This window comes from Rousettus aegyptiacus, unplaced genomic scaffold (assembly GCF_014176215.1).
Source record: "Rousettus aegyptiacus isolate mRouAeg1 unplaced genomic scaffold, mRouAeg1.p scaffold_m13_p_6, whole genome shotgun sequence".
NCBI lineage: Eukaryota > Metazoa > Chordata > Mammalia > Chiroptera > Pteropodidae > Rousettus > Rousettus aegyptiacus.
The window spans coordinates 113615830-113637180 of NW_023416309.1; the positions used below are offsets into that span (position 1 = coordinate 113615830).

General features: G+C 61.0%; 1 protein-coding gene across 1 annotated transcript; it reads right to left on the bottom strand.

The window, feature by feature from the left end:
* Nucleotides 1–3375: 3375 nt before the first annotated feature.
* On the bottom strand, nt 3376–8123 carry CBX8 (chromobox 8). Its single transcript, XM_016143277.2, has 5 exons — nt 7944–8123; nt 7513–7556; nt 7267–7332; nt 7075–7141; nt 3376–6645 (listed from the first exon to the last, which is right to left on the bottom strand). The coding sequence occupies exons 1-5, from the start codon at nt 8010–8012 to the stop codon at nt 5770–5772; spliced, it is 1122 nt and encodes a 373-aa protein (XP_015998763.1). The 5' UTR covers nt 8013–8123; the 3' UTR covers nt 3376–5769.
* Nucleotides 8124–21351: the final 13228 nt, after the last annotated feature.

Below are 21351 nucleotides of genomic sequence, written 5' to 3' on the forward strand. Positions count from 1 at the left end.
TCAGCCTGGTGTGTGTCTTGTGTGGTGCCCAGAAACAGGTCTCTTCACTTTCTTGAAGCCACCACACTTGTTTGGACAGGGACAGAATCAGACTGTCTCAGAGAACGGGAAAATCAAAGGCTTTGGGAAAGCCTTAGCCACTTTCTTAGGGTGCAGAAATTTTTTTTTTTTTTCTCCAAAGCAAAGGGTTGGCTTGATTATAGATGTCTTTGTCTGGGGACAACTCTGGCTGTCACAATGGGGCTGGGGGAGGGGCAGGGGCGAGTTGGTGCTACAGGCATCCAGTGGATAGAGGCCTGCAATGCATCATAAACTCACCCTGAGATCTCCCAGAAACTGATACTTAAGGTTAAAACAAATACACACACACACACCCAGTATGCAAAGATGCTGTGTTAGAAAGCTGCTCAACCCCTGGAAGCCACTCCAGGTAACTCTTGAGGACAGAGCTGTGAAATTCCGGGGCAGTTGCCTCCAAGCACAAAACGCCTAGAGTCAGCAGGGCTTCGCAACTCCCAAGGCCGGGCTCTCGTGATAAAGAGGTTTGCCTGCGAAATAACCTTCCCCAGTCCTTGAGGGTTTGCATCCCCCTCAGCATGAATTTATGCATAAATTTCAGCCTCCAGGGAGAATCAAGATCCCTTTGAAGTGAAGAGAAGTTGAGCCTAGATGTTGGCCGCTGCGGTTGGAAGGCTAGTTGGGGCGAAAACCCGAAGCTTTTAGTTGCGGAAGAGGTTCCCGCTGCCGCTGGAGACACAACCCCAGCTCCACTGAGCCCCAGGAAAGGCCTGCAAATTTGAAGCCAGATTCTTGCCAGGAAGGCTGCTGGCATGTTTCCTTTTGTTGTGCCTCCAGAAGCTGGAGCTGTTTTGTTTTTGGAAAGATGGGCAGGGACGACCCTAGCCATCCTGTCCTGGGGCTTTTGAGAGCTGCAGAAAGGGGTTGGGGACGGCCAGGAGGGAGCAGGCGGCAGAGCTGGAGCCCGGCCGCCCCCCGGTGGCCAGCCAGGCTTTCCTGGGCATAACTTCTCCGGAGCCCCGCCAGACGGTGCGGGCCCAGCTCCACACCGGCCTTTGTTAGTTTTCTGCGCTGCTGATCTGATTGCCTAATCCACAGCCTTCCCAGAAGAATGGGCTGGGCTGCCAAGGGCCCAGACCCGCCACCCGGTCCAGTCCGAAGGTGCCTGGCGTGATCCGTGCATCCAGGCTCCAAGCTATAGATCCGCCTGGACGTCGCCTTCCTCCCCTCCACCTTCGCAGCTTGAGGGCCGGGCCGCAAAGGGGGCGCCCACGCTAGCGTGCTCTCGAGGGGGAGAGGGGAGATCTCCCTGCTTGTTTGGGAACCCAAAAGGCACCGGCCACCCCCGAGCGGGCGAGCCAGGGAGAGGGGCTGAGGCCATCGCCTCTAGAGGGCGCGCAAGTCCCGCCAAGTGCGGGCGGCTGGCGCTTTGGGCTCCCGGGGGAAGCTCCCCACCCGCTGCGGAGCTGCCCGCGGGAACCGGGTTGCACGATGCGCGCCCCGGCCGCGCCGAGCAGCCCCGTTTCCGAAGTCTCTGGAGGGCAGCCGCAGCCCCAGGCCACAGCCTCTTTCTCCGTCTCTAGGCGCCCGGGGCTCGAGGGCCGCATTTGGAGCCCCAACAAGCACTGCCGACCCCAGTCTCGGAGGACTGCAGCCGGGTCCAAGGCCTCCTCTGAGCCTGGAGGACTTTTCGGGGAGAAGAAGTCAGAGTACGAGCCCCCAAAGCGCGGGGTCAGGACCGTTCGCCGTCGGGTCTCCCGCGCGCAGAGCGGGGCCTCCGCCGGGATCGGTGCGCTGTAAGCCTCAAAGGAACAGAAAAAGGGACCCGCCGCGACAGAGAGCCTTAGACATTCCGGTTCCACCAGGGTGTGTGCTGGGCCAGGCGGCACGCTGGTGGCGGCCACACGAGCCCTCCTGCCCTCGGGACGCAGGGGACCCGCTCCGGCGGAAGGCAGCACCGCGGACCGAGGCCTCCACGCCTGGTCGCTTTCCCGGACACTCTGCCCGGGGAACAGAAACATGCGGCAGGAACTCCTGGTCAAAGCCAAGGTTGGCGGTGGCCCGCCAACGGGAGAAAGGCGGCAGAGTTGGCGCCCATTTGTCTCCCTAAGCACCAGCCCACTGCGCCGCCCCAACACCCAAGAGCCGACACGGGAGGGGGCCCGGCCGCACCTTAGGGCCGTGGCTTGGAGGCTGACAGCCTCGCCAGGCCACCCCACTCTACCCCCGCGCGCTGACTTGGCCCGCGGCGAGCGCAAGCCCCTCACGTCCGAAAGGCACCCTGCGCTCCGTGACGCCGGGCTGCTCCGCCCCTCCCGGGACCTCGCACGCGGGTCACAGAACTGGGGGAAGGTGGCGGGAGAGGTCCGCCAAGGGCGGCGTCGTGAGTCTTTGGCCAAGGGCTGGAGGTGCGCGCGAGAGCGCGCGCCCGTGTCCCCCCCTTCCGACTCTGCCAGTGCGCCTGCACCCGGGCTTCTCCGCGGGGCGACCTCTACGAGGACTATAGGGGTCGAACTGGGTTCAATGGGATGGCGACTTTGGGGGTTCCGAGGGCGGCTCTCCTGTGCCGACTTCACTCACGACCCCGCCCCCACTGCTGCAAAGCCTTCAGCCAGGAAGGGCGCAGAACCCCAGTCCCCACCCTGCACTCTGCTCTGCCCCAGAGTTGGAGGTTCTTCCCCCCAAGAAGAGCAGGGATGGAGAGGCTGTGGGGGTTGGCGGGGTGAGGGGGCGCGGGGCTGTGCCGAGGCAGCTCTGGGTTCACTAATCACATCAGCTTGCTCTGCGCCGGCTCCGAGCAGCCAGTTGCCTAGCAATACCCGCGAATTCAATTCCTCAATCAATAGGCGCGAGGCGCTGCATTTCGGGGAGCGCTGGCGAGCCTGGGTGGGCCTGGGGGGCTGGTCCCATGACAGTACTGGGGAGCAGGCTGGAATGCCCTGCGAGCCCGGCTGCGAGGCTCTGGGCCTCAGGCACCAACCACGACGGGCCTAGGGATGGGGCACGCTGGGGGAGACCCGCCAGAATAAAGAACACAGAAGTCGCGCCCATCCTCCCGGGGTCCCCGAGTTCTGCCGGGTCCCAGAGAAGTGCAGTCGGTCGGTGAGGGAAGCCAGGAACTCCCTCCAGGAGGTAAGGAGAGTCAGACCCCGCTCCCTCCCAAGCCCACCACTCTCTCCTGGTGGGAGTCCCTCTGCTTGGGGGAAGGACCTTTGGGTGCGGGAGTGTCCCAGGCTATGGGCGTGAGAGTGGGAGATGGGTGGGTGATGAGAGACAAGGGAAGGGTCCTCTCCTCCCAGGGCGCCTCTGCCCTCACTCCAGAGGGGAAAAAAAGAAGGAATAAAACCAAGACATGTCTCTATTTACAAAGTATATATTTAAACACGTAAAAAGCAGTATTGGATACAGACATTCACAACCGCAGAAGATAGGTACCGAAGCTTCACTCTTGAGCTGAGGCGGAGATCGAGTCAAGATTTGTACAAATCTTAGAATTAAATAAACCCAACACGCGCACGTCAGCGCGATTGCAGACTCCCAGCCACGCACCCCGTCCCTGCCCACCCACCCCCCCAGGTCAGCGTCGCAAGAGCGAGCAAAGAAGACATAGGGCCACAGACAGACGGCAGGACAGAGGGGCGGCAGAGGCAGAACCAGGCTGGCCAGGGGAGGGAGGGCAGGCAAGCCGCAGCCAGGTGCAGACTCGTGTCCCCGAGTTACCGTCCACTCGATAACAGGTCCCTTCAATGAAGTTTCATCTGAAAATAGCGTCGACGTTTAAATAGATACACTCGGTCAACGGCGCTTCTTTATACAAAGTCTAAAATACCAGTTTTACAAATGTGAACAGATAAAAGCCCCCGTTCCAGGGCTTCTCTTTATAGGCGCGATTTAATATTCAAAACCAAAATCCTGTAGCACACGTTTTCCTCTTTTTCACCCCCTCTTTAAAGGCAAGAAAGTCTGGAGGAGAGAGGCTGAGAAATGGGAGATGGGAACATGGGGAGCGCGGAGGACGAGGCTGGGCTTTCCCCCTGTGCCCCCATAGAGAATCTTCCCCCCTCGGCCGTGGCTCCCCCCGGCGCTGGCCCGGAGTCTGTGCTTCCTCCAGCGCGCAGGGCCCCCACGTCCCTCCCTGGACGAGTAATGGGAAGTTGGCTCTCCGCTGGCCCTTTAAGGACGGGGGAGGGCGGGGAGGCCGCAGGATCAGTCCTCGAAGTGAGGGGGGGACTGCAGATTTGTGCTTTTGAATCAAAAGAGGGGCGCGCATTCTGGGTCCTCGCAGCGCAGCGTGGTCACGAGCCTGGCAGGGTGGGGGCGTCCAGGGACCCGCCGCGGCGCACGGCCTCCCCCTGCGTGGCCGTCTCCTCTCTGGCTCCCAGTCCTCCCTCCCCCTTTGGCGGAGTTTGAATGTCGAGTTCAAATAGAGAACACACGGCGAATCGAAAAGACCTATAAATTATAGCTTTTGCTTTTAAAAAGGGGGGAGGAAAAAGCAAAACTTCTGATGCGCATTCTTGGATGAAAACCTCGCCTCGCTCCGCCTGCCCCTCGCCCTGCCGGGCTCCCAGCCCAGGGCCCAGACCCTCCATCGCACTCGCTGCCAGGCCGCGGCCGGGGCCCGGGTGCGAAGCCGCGGCTCCCGCCGTGGGTCCGCAGGGTAGGCCTGTCTGGCCGTGCGTCCATCCGCGCGCGAGCTGGCGGCCCGCCCTCCGCGACGGAGGGAGGCGAGTCCAACTTTTCCTGGGAGGTGGGGGCCACCGTGTCTTCTGGCGAAGCTAGAGGACGCGAAAGGCAAGGTCCACCCCCAAACACTTTTCTTGTAAAACAACTGTCTCCGGCTCTGGGCACCGACATGCAATCCTCCCAATTTATCCTGGCATCTCGGGAATGTAAACAGATTCGCTGGATTTCTTTTCTTTCGGCGGAGTAAGGAAAGGAATCGAGGGAACCGGGAGATTTTAGCCGCATGACACACACACGATCTGATCTGAGTGTGTCTCACACACACACCTCCCATAAAGTGCATTTCCTGGTGTGGTCCTGGGGGGGGGGGTCTGCTGCTCCCCACCCACCCGCGACTTGTTACCTTCAACATCACATACAAAAAAGTGATTCAAGTTAATACTTTTTTCCCCTAAGACTTCTTAATCTTAAAAAAAAAAAAAAAATATAGGAAAAAGAAAAAGACTAACCCCACCCCACCCCTCTTTCCCTGATTGGGGAGCCAACCTTTTGCTGGCCTAGCCGGCCAATGGGAAGAGAGAAAAAATCCGGGTCCTGCTTTAGTTCCAGGGGTCTGCCTGAAGCTGTGGGAAAAGGGAGGAGGGGTGAGGTGGGCCAGCTGAGTCCCTCCAGACACTATCAGAGGCCCCGGACCTGGGTCCCCAGCCTCCCTAGTGCCCTGGCTGGCTGAGGGGCCCCTCCTGCCCCAACTCAGCCTGTCTGCCCCAACTAAAACACAGTCTCTCTCTCTCCTTGTTAAATAAAACAACTTCAAGAGTTGAAATATATATATTTAGATATTTTTTCTTAAATAAGATATTTACATCTAATAGAAAATATAACTCTAGAGATAATCTTCCAACCAAAACTGAGGAGGAAAAAGGAGGAATGAAGGGGCTGGCTGTGTGAAGTCAGGGAGGGGACCAGCCAGAAGGCCACCTCCCACCCAGAAATAAAAAGCATTATGCCATGTGTGCGCTCACACTCTCTCTCCTGCTCTTGTCCTGGGATTGCCCACCCAGCAATTCATCTTTTCTCTTTAAAAAAGCCTTGGTCCGTGTTACTTTCCTTAATGGTGACGGTCAAAAAGTTTGAGGTCACATCAGTGACCACCACCTTCTCCAGGTTGGTCAAAGAAGGACTCCAGGACTCTTCCTCTGGGTCCCCCAGGATTCTGGCCACTGGGATCCTGGCGATGAGGGAGGGCCTTCCCCCTTGAGCCCCCATGTCCCGGTACAGGCCCCCCACAGATCCGGGGGTGCCTGAGCCATGCCGGACCCGGGGGCCACCAGGGTCCAGGGCACCTTGACCTTTGGCCTCGAGGAAGGCGGCTCTGTGCTTTATGACCCTGGCAGGAAAGGTGTCCACGGCCAGCTTGCCTGTGGCTTCAGCTGGGCTGGGGCTGGCCATGCCACACTGGGCCAGATCTGAGTCCTGCCTTCGGGCCAGCTGGATCACGCTGTGGCCTGCTGGGAACTTTCCTGCCCCGGAAGAGGCATCCTCCAGCTTCCTGTTCTTGAGGTAATCTCCCAGGCCATCACTGGGTTCTCCCAAGGGCCTCTGTGAGGGGTCCAGGAGCTCCTTCCGGGGCTTGGGGCCTCGCTTCTTGGAGCTGTCGCCTGGTGAGCTGGGCTTGTCGTCCACGCGGTTGGCGCCCCGTTCTCGCTCCCGGTCCCTCTCTCGCTCCCGGTCCCTGTCACGGTCCCGAGGGGGCTCCACTCGGCAGGTGCTGCTGGTGCTGCTGCTGCTCCCGGGTGGGGACAGACCCATGTTCCGAAGGCCCTCGCGGGCCCGGGAAGTAGAAGCCAAGTCCTGGGGCGAGCGGCCAGGATAGGGGATCCGGATGCCACGTGCAGAGTCACTTCGGAACTCATAAGTTTTGGCCTTCGCCTTGGCCTGGGCCTGCAGGAGAAAAGGTGGCATCAAATGGAGAAGGCCCCTGCCCCCCCCCAGGACCCCTCCTCCAGTCCTGGCCTCCCTCTGACGCCTCAGAATTTCCACGGGTGGGGGTGGGGCTTAAGGGTAGCAATCTGGGGGAAGGGATAGAGAATTTGTCTGGAATACCCATTTGCAGCAAGCACACTTCTTGTATTTAATTATGTCTATTTGGGATGACCGTGGGCATAGAAATTCTAGAGAGGTTAAGGCTCTCCCCCCAGGACATCCCTTGGCATTGCCACTGACCTGGTGACAGCCTGTCTGGGGACTCCCTCCTAAGTTACAAATAGGCAAAATGTGTGGACACCCCATTGGTTTACAAGCTCTCAGGGCCCCCTTCCCACAAAACTGGCACAACGTTGTTGCCCCCCCCATTGGACAATGCCATCCTACCTTAAGGAGGAAGGTTTTGGGTTTGGGACCACGCTTTTTGGGGCCGTAGAGCTCCATCTCTCGTTCCCTAGAGAAAGGAGAGAGGGAAAAAGGGGTGTGAGTAAAGAAACACGATGGGACTCCAGTCCAGGCTGGAGAGAAGCCACCCTCCGTGTTCCCAAGCGAGAAGCTGAGACCTGGAAGGGCCTGTACCTTTCCTCAAAGGCTGCAAGCAGGCGAGCATCCAGGATGTTTTCTTCGGGTTCCCATGTGCTGTACCTAGAAGGAATCAGGAAGAAGTGGGCGTCAGTCCCGGGGACAGGGAAAGAGCGGCGGGGGTGTGTGTACGCCTGCAACTTTTCTTGTTGCATTGTATTGTATTTCAACGTAAAGGAAAAAGAGGAAGAAAGAAACCTCCCAAATAACAGTCGGGTTGAGAACTGCATATAACCTACTTACTTCTGCGACCAGCCCTTCCATTTCACGAGGTATTCCATACGTCCCTGCGGATGCAAAGGGGAAAATGTGTGTGCACGGGGAGAAATGCATGACGAGAACACAAGAAATACATGCAAAAAAATGCATGCACCAAATGAATGCGCGAAATCCCATCGCGAAAGGCACGCGCCCACTGCATCACCCCCTGCATGAAACGCTGCACAAAGTGCATGCACCGGCATTCATCCCCCACCCCGCCCCCTACCCATGCAATCTGTGCATCGCTGCAAGTCTAAGGAAAGCGCTTGGGCTCAGAGCCGCCGCCGCCGCCGCCACGGCCGCGGCCGCTTCTGGGACCTGGGGGAAGGGAAGCTGGGCTGCAGCAAGGGGAGGGAACCCGGGCTGGGAGGGGAGGGCTCGGCCGGCCTCGGCCCAAGGCCCGGGGCACCTACTTTCCGTATGCGCCGTTTCAGGAGGGCCTCGGCCGCGAACACCCGCTCCCCCACCGCTGAAAGCTCCATGTTGACTCGCCGCTTCCCCCCTTGGCCGCTTCCAGGAGCAGAAAAGCAGCAGCCAGCGCACGACAGACCATAATACTCTCTCGCTGACGTCAGTTCTCCTCCCCCTCCCGCGCGCTCGCTCCCTCCCCGCCCCCCTCCAGCTCTCTGCTCCCTCCTCCGCTCCCGCCCGGCGCTTCCTCCCGCCCCACGTGTTGCTAACGACGTTGCTAAAGCCTAGCGGACAGGGCCTGCTCCCCGGCGCGCTGATTGGGCGAGCCCCTGGCCACGCCCCTCTCCCTTTCTCCCCCGCGTTGCTACGTGACCCGCGTTCCAATCGCCAGGGGGCGGAGTCTTAGGCGACTCCAGAGACAGAGCGCGAGGGGGTGGGGACCGCCACAGGAAGTGACGTCGTGGAGAGGGCGGCCCGGCCGCTGTCAGTCTGCGGGGCTGGCGAGGGGGACCTCAGCCCTGTGTCCTCGCCTTGGCCCCCTCCCCCGCCGCCAAGTCGTCCCTTCAGTGCTCAGCGTCCCTCACAGCTCTCGCTGGGACCCCTGCGGCTGTGTCAGCCAGGCCCCACCCCCTCGGCAGACCCCGGCCCGCCCCACCCCCACTGCCCAGACTCAAGTCCGCCCCTCCCCCTGCCTCCTGCGCCGCACAATGCACAATGCACAGGTGCTGGGGCGCCGCGGGCCGCGCCCGAACCCCGGGAGCCGGCGACGCGCCCCTCGCCCGCTCCCCGTCCCGGCTCCCTCCCCCGGAGCTGCACATCCGACCCTCGGTCTCCATAGCAACGGCCTCCCCCGCCGCCGCCAGCCCCATCCTGCTAACAAATCAATGTGCCTGTGTGTCTCCGTCTCCTGTCGCGCAGCCCTGCCCTCGGCCACCCTCCGGGCCCAGTGAGCCGGGCTGGGCTCGAGCGCTCTTCCTTAGCTCGGAAGCCGAATGCAGATCCAATGGGGACCCGCCGTTTCTGCCCGAGCTTCCCCGCGCCCCGGGACCCCGTGCAGGATGTCGCTCTCCTTCCTGCTTTCCGACCCTTCCCCGACGCCCGCAGCCACCTGCCCCTGCCTCCAGCCCGCGCTGGTTGTCCCCGCCAGGCTCTGACCCGAGCGACGCCAGCCCAGGCCGTCCCCTTGCCCGGTGCTTGGGTGTGTTCGGGGAGGCCGTGGACCACAACCAAGGCAGAACCTGGAGCTTGGCTGGGGTTGGTGCGCACGGCTGGGAGTACGTCCCGCTCACCCTGAGCCCGGGTGACCTGCGGGTTTTGAGGCACGCACTTCCTGTCCACGGGTCTTCCCGACGTGCGCGGCAGACACTCGGCGAGAAAACGCAGAGCGGGAAGTGGCGGGGGTGTCGCGGGGTTCAGCATAGGTTGAGAAAGAGGGGCTCACGAGCGAAGATGGCGGGGTTCAGGAAAGGGGGCCAAGGCCGAGCCCAGGATGCCTCGCGTGCGCACGGAGTTCTTGTTCAGCTCGTGGTGACCGGTGGCTGGGGCAGCAGAGGGGACAGCGGCCCAAGTCCGGGCCCGGCTCTGCCAGACCCCTTTCTCTTACCGCCCAGGATGCAAATCACAGTACCCACTCCTTGGAACCCATAATTTAGTTAAAATATCGATGATAAACTTGACTGGAAGTCATTTCCCTTGGCAAGGGATGGGGAGAGGGGAGGGAGGGAGAGAGAGAGAGAGAAAAGAGGGCGCAAAAGCGAGCCAAGGAATCTGACTCCAAGGAGCAGCAAAGCCCAGAGCGGAAAACCGGCTTCGTGTCCAAAGTGAGGTGCTTGGCAGCCGGCGTGCGCGGCGCGGTTCTGGATCCGCAGGACAAGTGGGGCTCTGGGCCCACGTTCTCTCCTGCTCCCGCCCCTGCCCCCGCCCCCGGAACCGCGGGGTTCCAAGTTTTGGCCTCACTCCCAAACTTTACAAGGTGGAAACTGGGTGGACAGTCTCAGCTCTCTGGTCATTCTGTCTTAACGAACAGTGAGCTGGCGACACCCAGATCGCCGCGGCGACCCACGCGGGCCGCCTGCAAGAGGCCGCCGACCGCCGCGTCCTTAATCATAAAAAGTCATTCCCGGTAACAAATAGTTTCGTTGGCCGGTGCCAGCGATACAGCTGTTTCTGTTTAAGCTTAAATACTTTCCAACAGTTTGGGCAGTAAAAATAAAGTCGGTCTCAGCCGCCTATAAGTGTCTGGTTTCCCCGCCCAGAGAAAGCCCACCCTCCGCCCTGGGCCCAGGTCGCTCTGCACAGCCCGCCCGCCCCCTCTTGGAATCCGCCGCCCGCGGTGGGCGAGGGCTCTCGGGCTGCCCAGCCCCGCAGCGGCCATCCAAGCTCTTCGGGCGTCTCCAGGGCCACCTCGGGGACCGGAGGGAGGGCGCGTGCCCGGATCGGGCCGAGGACCAGACCCGCTTCGCCTCCAGCCCTCCCCCCGCCCCTCGCGAGCTCGCGGGCACCCGCAGAGTGCTGGTTTCCCTGCGGAGGGGGTGTCTGGAGCCCAGGCCCCGGGCGCGTGTTTGCGCTGGGTGCCTTTACAGCCCGGGAGTGTGCACGAGGCGTGCAGAGGTCGATGGTTTCAGTTTCACGCCGAGAAACTTGGCTCTCCTCCTCCCTCCCGGTGTTTCTCTTCTTTCCTTCCTTCCTTTTTTTTTTCTTCTCTCCCTTCCTTCCTTCCTTTCTCCCTTCCTCCCTCTCTTTCTCTCTTTTCCTCCTATGCCTAAAAGCTTCAGCAGCTGGAAAGTGGGGAAGTGGAAACCCGGGCGCTGCCGCACCCCGGCCCCTCCTCTGGAGGGGTGTTCAGTGACTTTTTTCGCTTCCCTGCTGCATTTCCCCCCCTGTCTTCACGCCTGGTGAAAACGCTTGTTCTGAACACGGTTATCGCTTGTAGAATGTCTGAGTTTGCAGACGTCGGGGATTCCTGCAGAGCCCATAACCAAGGCTCGATCCAGAAGAGAAGGGTACAGCAGTCAGACCAAGTCCTGTCGGCAGCAGACAAAATCAGCCCCGCGAAGGAGAACCACCCCGGACTGCGGGGGGCGGGAGGGGGCGTGTCTCACCCCTGCCTGGCGCACCCGCCGCCAGCTGTCCGCGAGAGAGCGGGGTTCCAGAGTGTGAACACAGCTCACTGGGCGACCTCGAATCCCTGGCAGTTTGGAGACTAAGTGAGAGGTGACAGTTTGAGAAATGGGTTTGTAGTCCAGAAAGACCCAGAGCTGGGGCCTCCCTGGGGGGTGCCGCGGGATGCCCGCTCGTGCCGCGAGAGGGCGCTCGCGTCGGGTCGGTAGAGGCGTCGCTCGCGCGGAGTCCAGGCCGGTCCTTTGAAGCTGGCGGGCCTGCGGCTCTCTCTTCGAAACCAAGGGAGCGAGGAACCCCACTCCCCAGCTTTCTTATTGAACCTCCCTTCCTCCGTCACTCAATTCTTCACACCTCCCTTCTCTCCTCCACGCGATCCTTTCCTCCTCCAAAGTGATGTCACCGCTTTTCCCACCTGAACTTCCCGGGAGTAAACAAAACAAAGTTCAAAAGAATGAGAACCCTCTGCTCTTAATCCCACCGCTCAGCGGTCCTTGGCGCGGCCGTCAGGTTGGAGTGCGCTGCCTCTGCAGTAAATAAGGTAACTGCTTCCTATTACTTTAGCCCCATATGGCTGCAATTTGAGTGTCTTTGGAGACAGTGCGTGTGTTGGGGCGGGGGGCGAGGGGGGAGTGAAAGTGGAAATCAAATGCTCTCAGATCGCATTTTTATGAAGGAAATCGTAGGCGATTCTCTTAGCGGCCTCCTTCCACCCCTCGTTCTCTGGAGGAGCTGCCCAGTTTCTTTGTTACCGGAAATGCAGGCGCTGACCCACCTCAGGACACCTGCTTCCCGAACTCCGGGTGTCCTGCCTGATTCTGCACTCGACTTGGGCACACGCCTGCAACCTACTTTCCCGACAAAGGGCCTCGACCTGTTCCCAGCACCTGGGAGCCAGCCCGAGACCTCTGTCCCAGTCCCTGGAAGGTGCCCAGACCCTGTGCTCCATGCCCGGGCTCGGGAGGCCTCCCAGATTCCAGGGGTCCTCTTACGCCTCCCTATGCGGGCTGCCGGGGTTCGCAGCCCCTGGGCGGGGAGGCCAGAGGCTGGCAGGGTCCAAGGAGAGGAAAGAGAGGGGTGGCTGGGGCGAGGCGCTGGGCTCCTGGGTTGCCCGCCAGACCAGCAAGCCCCAGCGCATCCTCTAGCTCCAGGGCAAGGCTGGGCCTCGGCTCGTTCTTTGGGAGCGTTTCAATTCCGCAGCTTGGCGGGCGTCGGACCTGCCTGGTCTTGGCCACAGACGCGGGCAGATTTGGAACCCGACCGTTCGCCTCCGCCCGCCAGCGGGTCGGCTGTGAAGTGAGCACGGGTGACTCGGGGGCGTGCCCATGGGGGCCACGGCCTCATGTGCGGCTGCGTGGCTCACGGCTCATCCCTGGGGCCCTCCTGTCCACGCCAAGCCAGTGCCAGGCTCTGGTGAGGCACTGATCACCCACTACTGGGGGAAGCCGCAAGGGTGACCCAGCGCCCTGCAAGGAGGTTCAAAGACCTGTCCCAGGAAGGCTGGTGGGTGACCACAGGTGAGGCGCCCGAGTTTTGTGGTCCCGGCTCCAGCTTCTAGGTGTTCCCCAGAGTGAGAAGTTCCCACCTCTCCTCCCCAGGAGACAATCAGACTGCCCTTGTCAGAGCAACACTAGAGCACTCAGCAAAGAAGGGGCTGGCCATGTCGCAGTAACGCCCCAGGGGCCCGCCTAACCGTTACCTTCGGTCTCCTGAAGTCACAGGAACCAAAATCAGGGCCCTCGCTCACTTCCCCTCCGCAGGAGAAAGAGCGGCCCCTCCAAGGCAAGCGGCATTTAACAAGCAGTTGTCGTCTGGCGTCTGCATCATCCCTCGTAATACTCACAACCGCCAGACAAGATCAGTTCCATTACCTCCATTTTACAGAGGAGCAAACTTGAAGCTCAGCGAGGCCCACTAACTTGCCTAAGGGCACACAGCAGGGGTCTGCCTAGGAAGTCCTAAGCCCAAGTCTCTCTAATACTCCGCAGCGGGGACTTTGGGTTCTCTGGACATTTCCAGGGCTTAAGGAAAGAATTCGAGGTAAGAAGAACCCGGGAATGGCCATAGAGGAAACTTGGGGCATCATTGCCAGAATTAGCACCCTGGTCCTGTTGAGCAGAGATACTGCTCTGGGCCCTTAACAAAGAAGGGAAGGCTGGGACAGCAGAAGTGGGAGGAATTCCGGGAGCCAAATGACCCAGCTGGAGGATGGACGTTGGCGGAAGTCTGATTTTCCTTCATCCTAGAGCACAGTGGCTGACATTGTGAGCTCTGAGACCAGCCCACCTGGGTTCCAGTCCACTTCATAACTGTGTGCCCTTGTGCAAGTTACATAAGCACTCTGTGCTTCGGCTCCCACAATTATTAAAAAGTGACTATTACAATGTTCACCCTGCAGGGTCGATGGGAGGGCTCAATGGGATGTCATGTAAGCACAATCACATTGTCAGGCACAGGCGGATGCTCCATAAATATCATTACTGTTACCATTGTCGCTATTATTGGTGTTTTGTGATAGGCTAATGGGACCCAGAGGGTCTGGTTTGGGTGACTTTCCCCCGGGGAACCCAGTGTCAGCCGGAGTTGTCTCTACTTCTTATGAGGGACACCCACGAAGAGGGAACCGGGTGCTCACTGACTCTCAGCCAAGTCTAGACTCGTCCTTTACGGCGTCTAGCCCAGGACGCGCGTCCCACAGACGGCCTCTGAGGCAGCACGCTCCCGGGGCGGCCCCGTGCCGCGTGGAAGCCGGGCGTACCGTGGGTGTCTGGAGCACGCGCACAGCGTCGGAGGCGGCACGCAGGCGCGCACGCGCGCCGCAGGGTGCGCCCCCCACCCCCAGTCCTTTCCCTAAAGACCGCCTGGAGATGCTCACGAAATTTGGTTCCTAGAGCAGGCTGGCATCCTCTGCTGGTGGGGTGCAGGGGGAGGTGAGTCCGAGGTGGGCGGGAGAACAAGGGGCTGCACCCCGGTGCCCGTCCCGCTGAGTGGAAGGGGTCCGAGAGCGGGCGGGTCTGGGCGCTCCGTTCCCGTAGCCCCTGGAGGAGGCCTACGCACAGCCAGGGCGGGACTGCGAGAGGCAAGGAGAGCAGTGGGTGTGGAGGCAGAACGGTCGGGACGAGTGGGCGGCCTAGGGGGTCAAGGCCTTGGAGCCCCCTGGAGACGCTGGCGTTATCGGAAGTCCCCTGGCCTCTGATGCCAGATGCTCTACTGCCGATCTGAGACGCCCCGACGGCTCGACCCATTGACGGCAGCCTGTGATTCAAGATGCCCCAGATGGAGAGTTTGACCCGCGATTCCGTGCACGGAGAGAGCCGGGCCTCGCGGTACCGCGGCACGGTCTGCGTGCGCCCCGCTCCTTCGCTCCGCGCACCTTCCCCATCGGGCAGGCAGGGGGCACGCACCCTCCCACGGGGAGACACTGGGCGAGGCGGGGCGAGGCGGGGCTTGGGACGGTGGTCCCAGAGCCTGCGCTCAGCGACGTCACATGGCTTCCTGGGCTCCCTCGAACCCAAGCTCCGCTAGGGTTGGCATTTTGGCCGCCAGCATGCTGGGCCGCTGGTCGCCTCCCTGCCTTCTCCATCCCCTTAGACACTTCCCGCAGGCTCCGTCGGCTCCCGGGAAGCGGCTGGGAAGCCTCGGACTCCGTCTGGCGCTTGGCTTTCCTTCTCACTTCCTACCCCGCCCCCAAGCGGAAGGAATTGAAGTGACTTTTTGCTGGGACTCCAGAGACCTCAACTGAGTTCTAAACTGGGTTCGTCGCTAGTGCCATTTCTTCGCGAGGTGGTTCACGCTGAGAAGAGCCAAGTGCAGTCTCCCCTTATGGAGGTCAGAAACACTGGGGTGCAGGAGCTGGCCAGGTCATTCGAGGAGCACACGTTGGGGAAAGCGAGTCTGGGCGTCCGGAGAAGGTCGGGGCGCAGGCGCGCCCGCCCGCCCGTCGGCCCTCCGCGGGAGCCGGCGAAGCGAACGCTGCGATGCGCGCGTGGCGAGCGCCAAGGACGGACGTTCGGCGTTCCACGGAGAAGCCGCGACGGTGCTCGCAAGGGTCCGACTCCGGTGGAACCTCAGTGTCCTCGGCTCTAATCAGAGCCTTCCCTTACAGCCCACGAGGCGGTGCCCCGCGCGGCGCCCCCGACCTGCGACCCGGGAGGGGGCGCTGTCGTGGGCTCGACGAGGCTGCGCGGGCGTCGAGGCTCCGCGACCCGAGCGCGCCGACTCCGCGCACGCCCAGAAGCCGCGTTGCCGGTTCCGGGGTTGCCGGAAAGCGCGCGGCCAGCGGCGACTCTGTCCCCGCGCAAGCGCCTCGCTGCCCGGGCCAGAGCCGGGTCTCTCCGGCCGGCTCCTCTCGGCTGCGGGGTGGCGCAGCCCCCGAGGGAAGGGCGCGGACAGCCACTTGGGCCGGTGCACTCTCGCCAGAGAGCGGAGAAGCCTTGCCCCGCTGCAGATGAAAGCCTCAGATCGGCTTCCCCGCCCTTCCCGAGGAAATCGAATTCAGAGAACGTGGTACCGTATTTACCCGCACGACTTCCTCCCGTGACATTTGCACTCTGGAAGTTGGGACAGAAGTAATTATGCAAACATCTGGGGCGGTCCGGCGACGCACTTATTCATCCGGAAAGCCGCGCTGCCTCATTTGCATTTTAATGGCTTATCGAGGACACCACAGCGATCAGAGGCAAAATTCATTTTCTTCAGCTAGTTCTTGAGATCCCGAATACAGGGCCTTATGGCAAGAAAAACTGCTTCGGCGCAGAGCGTGGGGTTCTTAACCGGGACCCGGGAGGGATGAAGTTTAAAGTAGTTGCTGGAAATGGGATGTTCACGCGGAATGTTTCCACACTTTTCTAGTTTCAGTCTTCGAGTTTAGCTCCTTTTTTGGCTAGACGGGTGAAGGGCTGAGCCTCTGCGAGAGCCCCCACCGACACCCCATCTATCGCTCCATCCGTCATTGGGGGTTCGGTGGCCCTGGAAAGAGGACCGGCGCGGAGTGTGGCTGTGGGCGTGGTAGGCAGACTGGGAAGGTGGCGCGGGGCTCAGGGGCGGGGCGGGGGTCCACCTGTGGCCCATGCGTGTTAGGGAGGCGTCCAGCCAGACCGCACTCTGAAAGTCTGGGCCCGCCTCTCCAGGGCTGGGTTCCCCACCCTCGGGACGGTCAGAGGGAGCCCTTCCTTGCTCTAGATGGCCACTGCGCAGACCCGGGCGGCAGAAGTCTTGGGATTCAAAGCAGAAAAAAGGGAGTGTGGGTGGTGGTGAGGACATCATGTGAAGGAAACATCTTTTACACATTAAAAAAAAAATCTTTTTGATCCTTTTTTTTTAATATGAAGAGGAGTGGGAGGGATAAATCCACAAATAAATATGGTAAATAAATGTGTACCAGAATTGCAATCAAGGGCCACTTTCAGGACGGTTCTGGGTTCCGGGGGATTCTTGCAGTAGAACGCGTCCCTTCCAAAGCCACTGTCTCCTGTCCTCTAGTAAATAGTGCAGAGCGAGCGAAATGGTGGGCAATCCATCCAGGACCCCACAGCCTGCTGTGGATGAGAACCCCCTATCTCTTCCGAAAAGATGTAAGTCTTTACTAATTGAGGAGGTGAGGGCAGCTGGCCACCAAGAAGCCACCGTTGTGGTCACTTCTTTTAAAATAATTAAGTTCCTTGTAAAATCAGGGTTCCGGGAAGAAGCAGGATTAGGAATTGCTGCGGGAAAAGGGACCTGCGGAATGAGATGGACAGGCATGAGGGGAAATGGGCAGAGGCTTAGCCCCATCGTCGAAGGAAGGGAGGAGGGTGCCAAGGGACTGCGGGGTGCAGGAAGGGGTGTCTGCTGGATTGGGACAGGAAGTCCTGGCTGCGTCTTCTTCCTCTGCTCTCTGGGTTCATTCGTGCTGCCTTCGCACAGCCCCCACCCTCCTGACTGCTTCTCACGTCCCTGGGTGGCGCGGCCCCACCCCAGAGGTGTTGTCATTTTTTCTGGTGGTGTGTGTGATATGACAGCTTTTTCCCTGGGGAAGGGGCACCGCTGGAACACCAGAGTGGAGTCTTTTCTCAGCTAGAAAGCACAGGGGCAGTTGGGATTCCTTCCCTCCCAGTCGCAGACCTGGGTCCCAGCCTCAGTTTCTCCCTTTGAGGGAGTAAGGAGGACACAGAAAGAACAGAGAAAGCCCAGAGCATTGCTAGCTCCACCGCTTTCCAAAGCTCCTAAGTTTGCACCAGAAGGTCTTCAGCCCACCTCGTTCTCCTGCCCCGGATCTTCTAGCCGCCCTGGGGGGGGGTTGCTGAACTGTCCTCCCCACTCCCCCGACCCCACGCTGAGAGGAGGGGTCGGACCTCTGGCCCAAGGGCAGCCTCTCTTCCTGATCGAGGTGCCATCCAGCCTGCAGGGGCCCAAACAAGGGCTTCGTGTGCCCCAGAACCAGAGACAACTGGGCCCCATCCCACGGAGAACAAAGAGCAGCCCACGCGGAAGGAGGCGCTGCGGGCGCCCCGCTGGAAGGGCGTCCGCGGGCTGGGGGCGCTGGTCTTACACCTCCGCGACCTGTCGCAGGTCCCAGTGCAGGGCAGCGGGATGGTACGCTGCCCTCCCAGGAATCGGGAACTTCTGAGAGCAAATCCCCGAGTCCCGGTCCGGGGAAAAGTTTGAGCCCCACTGTGCACCAGTTCGGTGTGCTGGGTGCCCTGGATTTGAAATGGAGAAGGTGAACGCAGTGTGTGCATGTGTGTGTGGGGGTATCGCAGGGTCCAGCTGGGCTTTAAAGGCACCCCAATCACTCAACAGGGGGGTGAGCTGGCAACCGCCAGGGGGATGCGAGTCTGAGGGCGGGCGGAGAGGGTGGGCGTGTGCCAGGCGCAAGCGTGGAGGAGAGCAGGGATCGGCCGAGAAATGGGGAGGTTGGCTTGGCTAGATGACCAGGAGCCTCAGACAGAGCGTCTGCCCCCCACCCCACCCCACCCAGTCCGGTACTCTGCCCGTTGGCTGACTCCATGTCCCTCCACCAGTAGCTCTAAATGCTGCCCAGCCCCTGTTCCAACTCGGGGAACCCAGGGTGGTGCCCTCAGCACTTGCTCAGCAAGGTCGGTCTCCTCCCTGGAAAATCAGCGAGCCCCTCTGCCAGATGGGCGGGTTCTTCCCCATTTTGTTGCTGACAGGCACCTGTGATGGACTCTCAGGAGGGTACTTTGCACGACTCCATACATCTCTCCTCTCTCTCTCTCTCTCTCTCTCTCTCTCTCTCTCTCTCTCTCACACACACACACACACACACACACACACACACACTCTGCTCTGCTATTTTTCCAAGACACGACAATGGGTCCCAGGCTCAGTTTCCTAGAGTAAGACAGTGCTTCTCGTCTGCGGGTTCAAGCACTTCTCTTCCGGGAGGGGGAATTCCCGGATTCCCGGGGTATCTACACCGGAGCTCCTGAGGTCGCTCAGGAAGGACAGCCTTAGGATAGAGTCCTGGGGCACAGCAAGGGTAGGGCAGAGGACAGAAAGGTAGGGCGCAGGCTGGAGCCGACACCCACCAACCAACTGCCAGGGGAGCGCTTGAAGTCCCTGTTTCTACAATGGCTCCCGTGTGCATGATACTTTATGGTCATCTGTACCCCAGAGCCTGGTGTCCAGCCTGGTGCAGGGGGGCGTGCAGGAGTGGGGTGCGGGCCCAGCAGGGCTGCTCCACCCCAGCTCTGTGCCGGATGCCTTCTGAACTCTCTTCCCTTCTATTCATCACAGCCCTTAGAAGGAGGCTTCATTACCCACATCTAACGATGGGAAACAGGCTCAGAGGGGTGAAGTAATTTGCCGGTGACTAAGTTAAGCTGCAGGACAGTTTTGGACCTAGGTCCGTCCCTCAGGAGTTAAGGGGCCTGAGAGGAGGTGCCAGGCTAGCTCTGGCTAGTGTGCAGCCAGGTCCAGCAGGGAGACAGTCGGCCCTGAAGCTGGTCCTCTCAGCAGGTTCAGTGGAAGAGAGCCCTGATGCTGGTGGGTCCCTGGCTCTTGGACTCCCCAGACTAGCTGGTCAGGCAGCCACCACAGGTCCCCATGCGCCAGCTCCAGGGTTCCTGGACCACAAAACCACGCTGACATGCAAGCCTGTGCCTCGGCTGCCGCTGAGCTGTGCCCGTGTAATCCATGGAGCAGTAGATCGCGAACGAATGCAAAGACCTGGGTCCACACCTGAGGGCGCTCTGCCCCAGCTTGCTGAGTTACCTTGGATGAGTCATTTTCTTTTCCCTGACCTCAGTTTCTCCCTGTAAAATGATAACTCAGAACAGGCAGCTTCAGAGCAGCCTGTCTCGTCACCACATTCCATACATTTGGGTTCGTTCGGGCAAGTTTATTGAGATTCCAAACCTTTTAGAAAATATTTGTTAACCATTGCCGGCTGGCCCCTGCCAGCACGCAGAACTCTGCAGTTTTCAACTAAGACGGGGACTTCTAGAGAGAACAGTGAATTCCTGTCCCAGCAGCTGCCTCAGTTGCCCCAACGATGCCAAACACCGAGTTAGGGGACCCAGGAAGCCAAGAGGAAGGGTCTGGGAGGACGGGCTGGGTGGCCGGACCACCTCTCCAGTCTCAACCGCAGGTGGGGCGACAGAGGGCATTATCTTCCCTCCAGCCTCCACGCCAGCTTCCTGCGGCTGGAGGCAGAGCAGCCGCTCCGACTAATTCCAGGTACATTCTATAGGTGGCATCGTGCTACTGGAAATAGCCGCCTCTGAGGGGAGAGGCTCTCTCTGTGGCATCTGCAGGCACTGGGGAAGCCAAGGCAAGGGCGACACAGCCCCCGTCCTAAACGCCCGGAGAGGGGCACACGAGGTGCCCTTGGAGTGCGCTGGCAGACCGTTTTGACAGACTCTGGGGGCCGCTGGTCCAGGTACACAGGTTTCTCCAGAGCCATTGGCCTGCTAGTGAGCTGGGAGGGGGGTCTCTGGGAGTCTCTCACGCCCCTGCAAACGGGGGAGGAAAAGGCCCCAGAAACGTGGGAGGGCTGGGCGGGCCATGCCGTGCTCCCCAGCGGCTGCGCAGCTGCACCAGCACGCCACAGGTCCCAGCCTAAGGCTCCTCCTGGGCCCCAGACATCCTGGCCAGGGGCCGCTCCGCACCCAGGACTCGGCCGCAGGAGGCCAAACCCCCTCTCCTGGTCGGCGAAGGGATCCGCCAGAAGCGGGCAGACTGCCGGCAAGCAGAGCAGCCCGCCCGGTACAGGACGTTGAGATCGCGGGCACAGGCAGGAACCGAGGTGGCCGAGGCTGACAGGATGTCCTGGGGCTCCACCGTGCACCAACTCCCCTCTTAAAGAGACCCCGTGGGGCCCCTCCTCCCCCTCACGTGGGCCCAGTCCTGTGGCTGGACCGCGGACCCGCCGGGCCTGTCACTGCGGGCAGCACGCGGCCTGCCTTCAGGGCGGGTACTGCGACGGCGAGAGAGCTGCGGCAGCGACGCCTCTCACCTCTCCCTCTGCCGGCCGGCCGGCTTCAGCCTGCCCGCGCCCGCCCGGGCACCGAGCCCGCGGGTCTTCGCCGCCCAGGCCACACGCAGCTCTCGCCCCACGAGCCGCGGCCTGGGACCTCAGCCAGGCCTGGCGCCGAGGTGGTCGGAGAAATGGGCGCTGGATCCCAGATGACGGCACGATGGGCCAGGCCTCGGGAGACAGCTGGAGGGACCTCCGAACCCCCAAATCATAGCCCAGGTCTTTTTCCTCCCCCGCATCCCCAGGCGTTGGGTTCGGTTTCTCGAGATACTGGGCTTTTGCTCAGACTAAACACAGACTCGCTCATATTATTTTTTTAAACAAAAGCAATTAGATTTCAATCTCGGTTCATTTGCATTTGCACTTCGGAAACAGCAGGGGGGGAGCGGGAGGTAAAAGGGGGAGCCAGGCAGCGGCGAGTGACACCTTCCGAGCGCCACAGCTGGCCCGGGCTGCCATTGCGCCGACCACATCTGGCCTGGCCGCGCAACCGTAGCGGCCCCCTCCCAGCCCGCTCCCGGGGCCCGCGCGCCGCAGCCCGCTCGGCGGCGCGCTCATCGATCGCTCGGGCCGCGGCCGCGCGAGCGGAGAACAAGGTATAGCCTGTATTTAGGTTCCTGCCCTTATATGGCGATGTGCGCGAGCGCCCGCCGAGCGGCCGCACCATATAAGGACACGCGGCGGGCGCCGGGCTGAGCTGGTGCGCGCTCATTGGTCCGCGCGTCTCTCGGCAACCGGCTCTCACGAGTGGAAACCAGCCAGGCTCCCCCGCCCGCTCCCCGCCCCCTCCCTTTCTTTCTCTCCTGGCGTCCCCG

Excerpts from the sequence above, each read along its gene's own strand:
- CBX8 (XM_016143277.2), bottom strand. The coding sequence starts at position 8,012 with ATGGAGCTTTCAGCGGTGGGGGAGCGGGTGTTCGCGGCCGAGGCCCTC. Across the intron at positions 7,557-7,943 it reads TGAAACGGCGCATACGGAAA|GGACGTATGGAATACCTCGT; the intron begins GTAGGTGCCCCG and ends TTGCATCCGCAG. Across the intron at positions 6,646-7,074 it reads CCAAAACCTTCCTCCTTAAG|GCCCAGGCCAAGGCGAAGGC; the intron begins GTAGGATGGCAT and ends TTTCTCCTGCAG.